Raw genomic sequence first — 11,971 nt, forward strand, 5'->3', positions numbered from 1 at the left:
ATTGTATAGTCTCAATGAGAACTAGTAACTTTGAGACGTTACAACTTACAAGTTGAAATAAAATCTACAACCAGGTACAGCCATTGCCAAAGGCAATAGATAGCCGTGTGTGGACGGATGACCTACCAAACGATTTGGTTGTGCCTGCTAATTAATGGAATAAATGTGTTGGAAGCATCTGTTTGATGATGAAGATAGTCATTCTAGCTAGCTGCCTTGTGTACTGCCTGGGCACACAGCTTCTGCATGTTCTGGGCTCACGACATAGTTTAACGCGAAGTACTATTTCCAAAAGCTTTTCTTTTAAGAAAGGCCAAAAGATTACTGGATCAATAATTAAGAGCGAATTTTGCATGTTGCCCGAATGCTAGACGAAAAAAAATCAAAAGCCTAACACCACTATATCCCAAGTTGCTGCTACAAGGGATGATGAAGGCAGAAGGGTACGTCGAGGTATTTCGAAAAGCTCCTGCATTGAGCTCACCCCATGAATTGTGATTTGTAAACCAAAAGGCAATTGAGGTGCACTTCGGACATGAAAGTGTAAAGGCTGACAAATTCCAAGATCATGGGTAAGTCTTTCTTCTTTTGAACAAGGAGGTCCTAACCTGGCCCATTGTCCCAAACGAATTTAGGATTGCAGTTAATACTGAGTAGCCCTAACCCAGCCTGTTGTCACAACTCACAAGCAAATTTACGTTCCAAACACAACCACCCATCAAAATTACACATGAGAAATGCAACGAGCAAAAGGCGGTAAGTGTTTTATAGACAATAAGCTTTACATTTACAGGTCTGCTTTTAGCTACACACAGCAGCAACAACGTTGGAATCTATGTACCTTTGATTACATCAGTGTTACAAATGGAATCTGTGTCAAAGGAACCACCAAAATTTTCTCGTGCAAAAAATGTACAACAACATGAACTAATCAACAACTTTAGGTACAAACTTGCTACAAACACAGAAAACAAATTCTTCTAGTTCTCGACCCACTCCTATCTTTCTGACCCTTGTAGAAGGCTGAGATAGCAAGATGCTCCGAAGCATATGTCATAAAAGATGCCAGCACGACACCACCAACAACCATCAACCCTAGCCTGACAAAGAAAAGAGCATGCAATGGGCTGATCAGTTACTAGCAAGACTGCAAGAGAAACAAAAAAAGATGTTGCTACAATTACACAAGATATCCTCCAATTAACCTGAATCCACATATGCATTCTACTTGGGTTTTCTAATAGTCTGAACAAGCTATAAAAAGGGATATGACACTATCCACTTCAGAGAGCTACCCTTTAAGCATGAAATAGGCCAAATCTAAACTAACTTATCATTTTGTAAGGTACATGCTACCCAATAATTATGTGGTCTAGGAAATTCACGTTCGTCCACAGCCACGAGATATAGCCTATTTAAGTGCCCCCTCCTATCCCCTCTCGGTGTAGTCAACAATCCCGAGTTTCCAACAGTTCCCCTTCCTGTGGTCCTATGGAAATGCCAAGCATGGACCAATTTCTATGTATTCAAGATAGGTAATTAGTATAGCGATTTTCTCTCCCTTCTTCCTTCATATTAAATGGGAGTGACTAGTCAGTGCCTTACTTTGTAAATAACGCAGTTATGCCCAAGATAGTTGGTGAAAATACAGTAGCAATAGCTATGACTGCCATCCCTGCCCAGTAAAATGTCACCTCCACATCACAGTCAGACATATTGCGCTGATGGCCTGCAAAAGACCAAGCTGTTAGATACCTAAAATTTCTAAGCGAGAAAGAGGAAACTTTGTAAGAAGTTATATAGTTTAACATACCTGTACCGGCACGATTCTCTGATGAATCAGAATTGCTATATCCCACATGATTTGCACTAATACTTCCCCATCGATAGACAAAGCGGAGATAGCTACCAAACAGTAAGAAGAATGCCACAAAGGTCCACTCAACCATCAGTAGCAAGCCTGTCCATGGCATAATTTGTCGTGGAATGATGGTGAAAGCAAAGGCAAGAGAGACACCAGCAGACATAAAACAGACTAGCACAGCAATCACCCCGAAATAAGAAGGCAGCTTCAAATATGGCCCATTTGCGAACTGTGACAGTGTTAAGCAACCATTAGGCCAACATCATATGATCATCCACATTTTCGTAAGAAGAGTACACCAAAAATATAACTAGGATGATAAGTTTATACAGAATAAGGTCTCCTCCAGGCCCAGCTTTGTGCAGGGTGGATACTTCATGAATATTTCGAATATAATCATTATCTTATATACCGGGGCAATTTTATATCACAAAAGATAGCCCCTCTTAATTTTCCTACTCATTTTAAAAGATGAAACATAAAGGTTAAATAGTCAATGTCGGATAAAATGTACTACCTCTGTCTATAAAAGGATGTCGAAAGTTTGTCTAAATTTGGATGTATCTAGACACCATTTAGTGTATAGATACATCCGAGTTAGACAAATCTTCGACATCCTTTCATGGACGGAGGGAGTAATAAAATGCAAAAGGCAGAAAGTACTCCTACGTTCACTCATGTTAAGAGTGACAAAACCTACTTAATATATGCTATAAATTGAGAGGTTATTTGTTGTTGAAGGGTGGAGAACTAACTCTTTGATTTGAATTAGAAAATGTAGATGATGAAACACCAACAGCTGAATAAGATGGAAGTGCCTCTTCAGACTTGTATTTGTGACGGCCTCTTCTAGCAAATGCACATAAAGACTGCACACTTAGAAACTCCTTATTGTTCTGTAAAAAAACATATGAAGTCGATATGAAGGCAACTCTTATAAAAAGATGCACCTACAAAGTAAAAAAACTAGCAGCATGGAACATCATCTAACCTGAAAACACGATTGGTAATAACCAAATAACAGCAGGCAGAAGGGAATAATGAATAAAAATTTGACCACCAGTTGGTCATGAGGGTTCCTTCCCCCACCAGTTCCCGGAAGAGATTCTTCAAGTTTTTGCCTAATATCCTACAATCATACATAGCATAACTTTATTGGCATCATCCTACTAATTCACTATCAAAAAATATTAAATGTAAGTAAAGAGTAGATAAATTAAATTAAGTTTTACCTGCCATATTTCCACAGGTTTTACGAGCCAAGCTGTCCACCAGTCCCAGGGTTTAAGAGGACCTAGTGTGTAGTGAATAACTCTAAGTTCCTTCGCATCGACCATCCACTGCAGCATACGTTTGATGATTTAGGTCCCAACAAAGAAACACACTGTATATGACTTATGTAAATAAATACTTAAAGGTTACTCAAAAAGGTTTGATTTGTACCTCGGTGAGCACAAGACAACAAATGAGCATAAAAACAACATAAACATTGTCTTACTTTGTATTATCGAGGATCTTCTTCCATACATTCGAAATGCTAAAATAGCTGAGATTTGTGACAGTACAGTCTGGTACTACAATTTCAAACAGCGGTATGTTTTGAGTGGGTTGTTGACTTGCATACCTCACTAGAACCATTTCTATTTGCAAGGACAAGATTTAAACTAACATGGCGCATAGTGTTGGGATTTGGGTGGCATAATTGATTTTTCAGAGAACACTAGAAGGTGAGATACATGCAATATACAGTTTGCAGATAATTTAAGGCATAATTCCAACGCAAATATTTGTGATAAACGATACATAACATTGATGAAACGAAGGGGCTTTCGAAGTGCTAGGTTCACATGCAAAACAGAATGATCAGATCTTGGCAAAATTAGAGAGGTCATATTACTGATTACATTACTAAACTGTTTATATTAGTGAGAACAATAACCAATGCATGTAAAAAGTATTACCTTGTTGGCAAGCATGTAAAGTCCAACATCAGCATTATACAAGGTAGAAAGGCGTTGTGTCTCAGGTTCTGGTGTTAAAGGTGAGTCTGGCTCATACACACGGGAGTTAGCAAAATCAGCATAATATGAATTAAGGAAGCCTTGGTCCCCTGCATGAATTAATTCAGCATCCTGGATTAGATTCAGAATATAAAATCAACAACAGTGCAAAATATAATCATGAAACGACCAAAAAAAACTTCCAACTGAGTATTGTATATCCTCTCACAACCATGGGCTATCGGTCTATTCCAAATATATCCTAGTAGAATAAGTCTCCCTAGATTATCCCCCATGATGGTCGCATTGGCCCTCCTCTATCATCAATATAACCAGCAAGGGAATAGGTGTTGACACTGAGAGGGGAAGCAGTATCCTCAATCTTGGGCGTGATGGTGAATGATAAGAGGTGAGTAGTCTAGGAACATGTTTTGCAGTCACACTCTGTTTAACACCTGAAAGTGTTGATGGTGTGTAAACTGCAAAGTGAGGAATTTCTACAGAGAATGGGGTGGCTGAGGATTGCACCGCTGTAAACTTAAAGAGGACCTGGCAATCCATGATGAAGTCCAAGAAATCACCAAAAGGCTGGTCACAACAGGCTAAAGAAGGCGGTACAGCTGAAAAATTCAGGTGTAACCGCAAGGTGGTGGTGTGCAAGCATCTATTTAGGCAAAGCAACATGGATACACTATCATGCACTAACATACTGAGTCTAGCTCTCTAAGAAGTAAGAATATGAGATTCAGGGTTTTCTTCTACTCCCTCCGAATACATATGTATCTAGATAAAATTGAGTCAATTAATATGAATCGGAGGAAGTAGAAAAACCAAAGGATTCTACAAGTACTGTAACTGTACATAATTACCCCCTGATTGTGCAATTATAAAAACAGACAGTCTTATACAACTTGTTACACAATATCTTTTCTTTATATGCACCAACATGCCAAACTATAAGAAGTAACAGACTGAATCAAATAACTGTTACATTTCAAAAGTGCAAGAACAAAGCATCTAAAAGCGTGTATCAAGTTACCCCTGAGGATGACCTATTTCTTGTACGCAAAAAAAACACATCTGTGTTGTGCGATTAGTCTCAAGTTTATTACATAAAAATTCTTTTCTATATGCACTAGCATTCACCAAAATGCAATAAACGTGAGCAAGCTATTTACAGTCAATCAGCTTGTGTTCCCGAAAGGACTGCCTGAATATAAAGGAATAAACAACTACTAGTGCGACCTTCTCATAAAGGAACTAGTCTAAAAATGAACATTACAGAAGAGGAAAAGAAGTGCATTGACCTCCAGTGTAGGAAGGCAACCGGTCTACTTTGTCCATCATATCCTTGAAAAGAGTTTCAGATGGCTCTACAACCATCACTCCGGAATTCATTCTTTCTGAGTGCTTCAAGTTCCCACAGAACTTCCCACACTTGAAAACATCCTCGATACTTTTTACAACTATAGTGTCTGCATCAAGATACACAACTGGGGAGCAGAAACACATTTAGAACTAGTAATAAAAAAATATGATATGAAAGACATAACAAAAAAAGATACTTTTGGAAAACTGAAACTACTATTACCATTTAAATAAAGATGATAGTAGCCATGCACATTCAGTGTTTGAACAGATGGACTCGAGAGAGAAGGAAAAACAAAAGCACTTGAAGTGTTAGTGAAATATATACCTTTTTTGTAGTCTGTCATGTTGAATATCTTAAGCTTTGTATAGACACCCCAAAACCTCGTTGGTCTCACTTGGTTAGGGTTAGCCAGTAAAGTTATATGCTTCACGATCCAACCATCAGCCTGTAATTTACCCAACGTTAGGTTTCAGTCTAGATTAGATTTGAAGCAAGACTATACAATGAAACTACTTTGCAGGTGAGAAGAACAATAACAAATAATAACAAATAATGTTCATTGATGTGTGGTCTGAAGTACTAGTATAACTTTACTCCTAAGGAATCTACTGAAATATTACCTCAGTTCCAAAATATAAGACTTTTTGGAAAGCTAAAAATAGACTAGAAGCATAACATTTTCATCCAGGTCCACACCATTCTACACAAACATGTTTACACAGCAAGCAGCGGCGTCCTGCTCAGCTACTACTTCGCTGAAGTAAGCACTAGACTAAATCCCGTCAAAAGAAAAGCACTAGACTAAATCTAGCGGCTGATTTAGTGGATGTGGGTGATTTCGCATCTTTAGAAGTATTTTTTGTGGCATCGTTAGAATTTTTTTTTTTTACTTTCAAGGAATCTTTTGAAGTAATATGGACTACAAGGATAACTTTTCATCCAGGTCCACGCCATTCTACACGATTTATGGATGTTGCTCCTGGAGATCACAGCAAGCAGCAGCTCTGTTTCAGTCCCAATAAATTTTGCGCTAAAGCTACAAGTACTAAGTAATATGGATTACAAGGATAACTTTTCATCCAGGTCCACGCCATTCTACACGATTTATGGATGTTGCTCCTCGAGATCGCAGCAAGCAGCAGCGTCCTCCTCAGCTCTGTTTCAGTCCCAACTAGTTTGCGCTAAAGCTACTACTTTGCTGAAGTAAGTACTACTAGACTAAATCTAGCGGCTCAATTCGTGGATGTGGGTGTTGTTGGCAAACCTGGAGGAGATCCCGCGAGTACTCGGAGACGCCGTCGGAGACGAGCACGACCATGTCGCGGCTCGTGCCGGTGTCGCGGATGGACTTGCCAAGAACACGCACGCCGAGGACGAACTCGTCGCCGTAGAGCAGCGTGACGTAGGCCTCCTCCGTCGCGGCCAGCGCCCCGGCCAGCAGCGCCGCCGCGACGAGGGCCGCCAGGAGGGGCCGCGATCCCATCGAGGCCCGGCCCGTGCGGGATCTCACCACACGCGTAGCAGGAGGGGGGCGGCTTCGGATCGGAGCTGCTGCTCGTGCTTGGGATCGCGAGGTGTGGCTAGCTCTGGCTGGCTCTCTAGCGGTGGTGCTCGTCGTCGAGATTGGTATCCGGTCAAATGAGTCCGTCCAGTTTGGACTTGTCGAGGCGGCTCAGGTCGAAGGAACGAGGAAATGAGCCGTCTTGGGCCGGCCGAGCTCGGCCCGCCTTCGCCGCAGACGCAGAGCTACTCACAAAAAAAAGTGAACTTTACACGGCCACACTTGACGGAAGGAGTTGGGAATCCCCGCCCTGCGCGACCGGCTACCCACATCCGTTCCGCTGCCGCCTCGCCGCCGGCAGCCGCCTCGGTCCCCGAAGGAAGAAGAAGATAAGAGTCCGTCCTCTCCGCGGCGAGGCCCCCCGATGAACATACTCGTAAGCGCAGCTATCTACCTATCTTGCCTTGCAATCCCTACTCCCCGGTGCGCGCGCCGCACTTCTTCCCGGGGCCTAACTCGTGCGCCAATCTTCCGCAGGAGAGGATACGCGGCGGCGGCGGCGGCGACAAGACGACCGCGCTGGAGATGCCCCGGAAGCTCGAGTCCTGGGTGGAGATTTCCGAGTCCGTCTCGCGGCTCTGCACCTTCGACGCCGGACACGGGGGCGGCGGCGGCGGCATATCTGTAATCCTTCTACTCTTCCTCTTTTCCCCATTGGCTTTACTGAGATTTTATCTAGGGCCAAGTTGTTCCATTTTCATTCCTGTGAAGAACATAACTATGCCCAGCACAAAACTAGGATGATAGTAACAATTTCTGTTTTCAGTTAGCGTTAGATTTGATATATACTCACTGTCCTCTAGCATCTGGTTTCTATGTTACTAGGGGTTGCAGTTTGTTAGAAATTGACCTTGTGTGGATAAATCAGTTTGCCATTGGGTTTTGTTTTCACTACTGAACTTTAGACAACTATATCGACGTACTGCAATAATTTCAGCAGTTCCCAATTGAACAGTGAATCCTGGAGCTAACTCAAAGAAGGTATAAACAGTGACAACGCTGCTAGAATGCTTCACTTTTTATGATACTCCAGGGAAATATAAACAGTAATTTGTAGCACTAGTTCTCTTTTGTCCTAACTCCTAAGTGATATTTAGACACAAAGTGTAGTACAGGTTTTTGGTTTCATCATTCAACTGATGTGACATATTACATTACTGTATTGTTCTAATAGAATGAATGGCTGTCAACTTTGTGCTGTTTCAGTAAGTTTGCCAGCTTTATAAGCTTTCCTGGCCTGCAAAATAACCTTTAACTGTTTATTGCTTTACCTAGATAACTAAACAATCTCAGTGTGACCAAGCGTAACTCCATAGTCAAAGTACTTGAATGTTACTCTCGTGGTAATTGTATAATCAGCGTAAATTTTATGTTACCGTATAAGTTATAACTCCTATTTTCCTGTAGGTAAAAGTTATCCAGGATAACAGACTGGTACATGATAAGTTGGTTGATTCTTTCTTGAACAAATTCTTTCCATCAGGCTATCCATACAGGTACGTGTTTCCTGGAATTGTTGATACTCTGATGGTCCACATTCTTTGACATGTTCTGCTACCGATCATGCAGTGTAAACGAGGGCTACCTAACATATACCAAATTCCGAGCACTCCAGCATTTTTCTAGTGCTATGCTGCATGTGTTATCAACCCAGGTCAATTTTCTGGTTGCTGTTATATTTTACTTAGTAATAAGATTTCATAACTTGTGACAGTTCCTGAATTGTATGGATTTCTCAAGTTTTTTTTGTACTATTACTTTGTTTGATGGACAAAACATAGTGTCTTTCAACTGACTGCCCACATGGGCTGTGGCTCAGTCTTTGTTATTTGCTGCAGGTCTACGACCTACCCCTGCGCAAGCAACTGCCGTAAGTTGGGTAAGCATATATCGACAGAGATGCTAAAATTTCAAGCAGGTAGTACAACCAAACATCTCGGCTGATTTTCTGTATCCATTTTCAGATTCTAAAAGATGGAATGCAGCACGCAGGAAAACTCATCTGTAGCGGCATGGGGGCAAGAATGGATTCAGAGCCAAAGAGTTGGAGGATATTTGGTGGGTAATAACCATATCAATCATTTCACCCTTTTACTGCTATTTCTGTTTTTTTGTCTTATTATATTTAATTTCCTTTGTAAGCTAACATTATTCATGCCTGTTTTTGTGGTGTGTCAGCTGATGTTCTCTATGATTTTGGTACTGCCTTGGACTTCATTTCACCATTGTGTCCACAACTTTTTCTTGAAGTAGCAGGCTTGGGAAATTTCGCAAAGGTGCAGATTTTGACCTGCATGCCACACTTTAAATGGCATGTATATTGCAATATAATGTTCTGTTTGACACTGGCATGTAGTATAATCTGTTCAGGGATAAATCAAATATAAAAGGAATGCTATCTGAAATAACTATGTAGATTATAGAACATCATAAAAACTATAACACGTTTGTTCAGGTTTTTCTGCCTTAGAATTGGCTTACCACACAATTAAGTTATGGTTTATCATTGTAGGGAATGGCTGTTGTTGCAGCCAGAGCGACAAGGCTACCAATATATTCGTCTTTTGCCAAAGAAGGTAACCTGAGCGACTTGTTTGCTAAAGGGGAGGCCATTTCGACACTTTTCAATGTTATGGGCATAGGAGCTGGCATTGGTCTATCATCTACTGTTTGTTCAACAACTCAAGGGAAGGTACATATTGTCCAAAATGTACCTATTCAGTTACTTTTCATTTTGTCAGGGAAATACGCAAAGTAAAAGTGTGACAATAATGATCATTATTTGAAGTATTTCAGTCTTCAGAGCTATAGAAATACAGCACAGAGCATTTCTGTTGTATACTGTATGAACTTGCAAAAAATAGTTGGTTTGATCTATAAAAATAATCTTATCCAAGCATTATCAGTGGATTAGGTAGTGTCCAAAATGGCTTTTAGAATTTCGGGCTGCCATGTCTCCTATACTCCCACAACTGTTTCTTAGGGCATCTAATGTAGTTTTTGTTCATCATTTGTGTTGACTACATACACTGAAACAAACACAGAATACAAAAACAGCTACTTGCACAGCTGCTGGATATGGTCCATCTACCTGCTCTTATCATGAAGGCAAGCCAGTACGATGGGAATCCGTTGAAATGGGTTTTTTATTTTTTTTAACTAGACAAGGAGTAACTTTTCTTGGGGAAAGGTTTTGTGACCAAAGACTGAGGGAATTCGATATGTTGTGTATGATAGAAATATTCTAATCTGTGGCCTACTGCATGACTTTGTAGTCCACTTTCCTCCTGCTGAGTGCATATATCTAAGTTCTGAACAGACCAGATCTAACACTTGGAAATATGTATTGTTTACTGTTCGAATTTGGAGAAAAGAATTACAGTGTGTTCATGTTTTGATGGCTCTTTTCCACTTACTCTGTTCTCAGTTGTTGCATACCGTCAGACTTCAGAACGTATTATTATGTCTTTGTTAGTCCAGTTGTTGCCTATGGTAGAAATATTTTAATGTGTGACCTACTGCATGACTTTGTTAGTCCACTTTCCTGCTGCTTAGTGCATATATCTAAGTTCTGGTCAGACCAGATATGACACTTGCAACTAAATATTGTTCACTGTCAGAATTTGGAGAAGACAATTACAGTATATGCATGTTTTGATGGCTCCTTTCCACTTGTTCTATTCTCAGTTGCTGCATGCCGTCAGACTTCAGAACTTGTTATTATGTCAAAGAACTTTCTACTTAGTATAAGCTTCTAATTACTATTATTTGTTTTCTTTCAGCTAATTGTTGGCCCATTGCTTTCTGCTGTACATATATGGGGAGTAGTGCAAGAGATGAGGGCCACTCCTATAAACACACTTAACCCACAAAGAACAGCAATGGTGGTGGCTGATTTTATCAAGGTTTCTTATATCTAACCTGTAACTGCAAACACTTGTGGCCTTCCCAGTTCCGACACTAACTTTTTTTTTCTCACGCTGCAGAGTGGAAAGGTTTCAAGCCCAGCTGAGCTAAGATACAGAGAAGACCTCCTGTTCCCAAACCGGCTAATAGAAGAAGCGGGAAGCGTGAAAGTCGGGCAACCACTTCGCAGGGTTCTGAGCCCAGGACGCGTGGAACAGCTGAGAGCTTCTTTCCCTGAGGAGAAGTTTTTGCTCTGCCCAAAGGGTGACAAGACGTACATGGTCCTGGAGCAGAGCGCGACCGGGGAGGACGCGCTCCGGGGATGGCTGGTCGCTGGCTTCGCTTCGGAGATGGAGAGATCAGGCGCTGGATCGCGCGATGCTGTCCTGAACGATGCCTATCAGAAGATGGAGAGCGTGTTCCCCCTGTTCGTGTCGGAGGTTAAGAGCAGGGGCTGGTACACGGGCCAGTTCTTGGATGGAAACCACAGCCGAATCGCGTACGCGAAATCGGAATAGCCGCTGCCCCTGCCGGAAGAAGAGCGCGATCCTATTAGAGTTTTCAGAGTCGCGGAAGTTTTGTTTCACTACACACGTACGTTTGTTTGTCTGTTTGTTTAACATTTGTTGGGTCATCATAGCGCCACCATTGTGGCCTACCGTTCGCTGCAGTGTACTAGTATTATGTGATCGCTCTACTCTACGAGTCCACGGCATAGGCGGGCACAAAGCAATTCATGGGTATTCAGCTGAATACCCATTATTTTTGGTAGAAACATATCACCAAGTATTTGACCCACCTAGATCAACAAATATAGATGTCCTTCAGGCTCGTATCACCCAGTGAACCTTATACACAACAGCAACCGCTTGAGCTCTCATCATTTAACTGACGCTGATGTTCCACAATATGGTGATGCCTCTAAGCTCTAGCGATTGGCAGGGGCAGCAACGTGATTGATTTTTTTCTTTGAATACCCATTATTAGTGTCCTGTGCCCGCCCATGGTCCACGGCAAGCCACCTGTAGATTTTAGCATATGCTACTCGTATCAAAGTACGGTAACATCCAGTTGTCAAATTCGAGTGCATCATGGCGTCGACTCGTCGTCTTCCAGAATGACGGGGTGATGCCGGTTCTTCCTCGCAGTCTAGCAGAGTACTCGCTGTCACTGAGCAAGCCAAAGTAAAGGCATCCGTGAGCATGACCGGTCGACGATGGATTTGCCTTTGCCGGGCGGCGGAGAACGTTCATAAGATGACCGGAATT

General features: G+C 41.7%; 2 protein-coding genes across 2 annotated transcripts; one reads left to right on the plus strand and one right to left on the minus strand.

Annotated features, from left to right (window-relative positions):
* Positions 1-738: 738 nt before the first annotated feature.
* LOC127335592 (inositol phosphorylceramide glucuronosyltransferase 1) lies at positions 739-6,881 on the minus strand. The gene is made up of 10 exons (XM_051362303.2): positions 6,501-6,881; positions 5,561-5,681; positions 5,172-5,357; positions 3,826-3,974; positions 3,097-3,204; positions 2,856-2,993; positions 2,620-2,760; positions 1,814-2,093; positions 1,606-1,729; positions 739-1,100 (listed from the first exon to the last, which is right to left on the minus strand). The coding sequence occupies exons 1-10, from the start codon at positions 6,717-6,719 to the stop codon at positions 956-958; spliced, it is 1,611 nt and encodes a 536-aa protein (XP_051218263.1). The 5' UTR covers positions 6,720-6,881; the 3' UTR covers positions 739-955.
* Positions 6,882-6,999: 118 nt separating this feature from the next.
* On the plus strand, positions 7,000-11,373 carry LOC127335593 (protein root UVB sensitive 2, chloroplastic). The gene is made up of 10 exons (XM_051362304.2): positions 7,000-7,173; positions 7,275-7,421; positions 8,205-8,293; positions 8,367-8,451; positions 8,617-8,676; positions 8,762-8,855; positions 8,976-9,073; positions 9,310-9,489; positions 10,580-10,702; positions 10,784-11,373. The coding sequence occupies exons 1-10, from the start codon at positions 7,162-7,164 to the stop codon at positions 11,219-11,221; spliced, it is 1,326 nt and encodes a 441-aa protein (XP_051218264.1). The 5' UTR covers positions 7,000-7,161; the 3' UTR covers positions 11,222-11,373.
* The last annotated feature ends 598 nt before the right edge of the window (positions 11,374-11,971 follow it).

The sequence above is a fragment of the Lolium perenne genome, chromosome 2 (genome assembly GCF_019359855.2).
Source record: "Lolium perenne isolate Kyuss_39 chromosome 2, Kyuss_2.0, whole genome shotgun sequence".
Classification (NCBI taxonomy): domain Eukaryota; kingdom Viridiplantae; phylum Streptophyta; class Magnoliopsida; order Poales; family Poaceae; genus Lolium; species Lolium perenne.

Coding starts and splice junctions, on each gene's coding strand:
- LOC127335592 (XM_051362303.2), bottom strand. CDS start 6,719: ATGGGATCGCGGCCCCTCCTGGCGGCCCTCGTCGCGGCGGCGCTGCTG. Junction 3,205..3,825: donor TTTACATGCTTGCCAACAAG/GTAATACTTTTT, acceptor CGTATGCTGCAG/TGGATGGTCGATGCGAAGGA. Junction 2,994..3,096: donor AACCTGTGGAAATATGGCAG/GTAAAACTTAAT, acceptor GTATGATTGTAG/GATATTAGGCAAAAACTTGA.
- LOC127335593 (XM_051362304.2), top strand. Junction 8,294..8,366: donor CCATCAGGCTATCCATACAG/GTACGTGTTTCC, acceptor CCGATCATGCAG/TGTAAACGAGGGCTACCTAA. Junction 9,490..10,579: donor GTTCAACAACTCAAGGGAAG/GTACATATTGTC, acceptor GTTTTCTTTCAG/CTAATTGTTGGCCCATTGCT.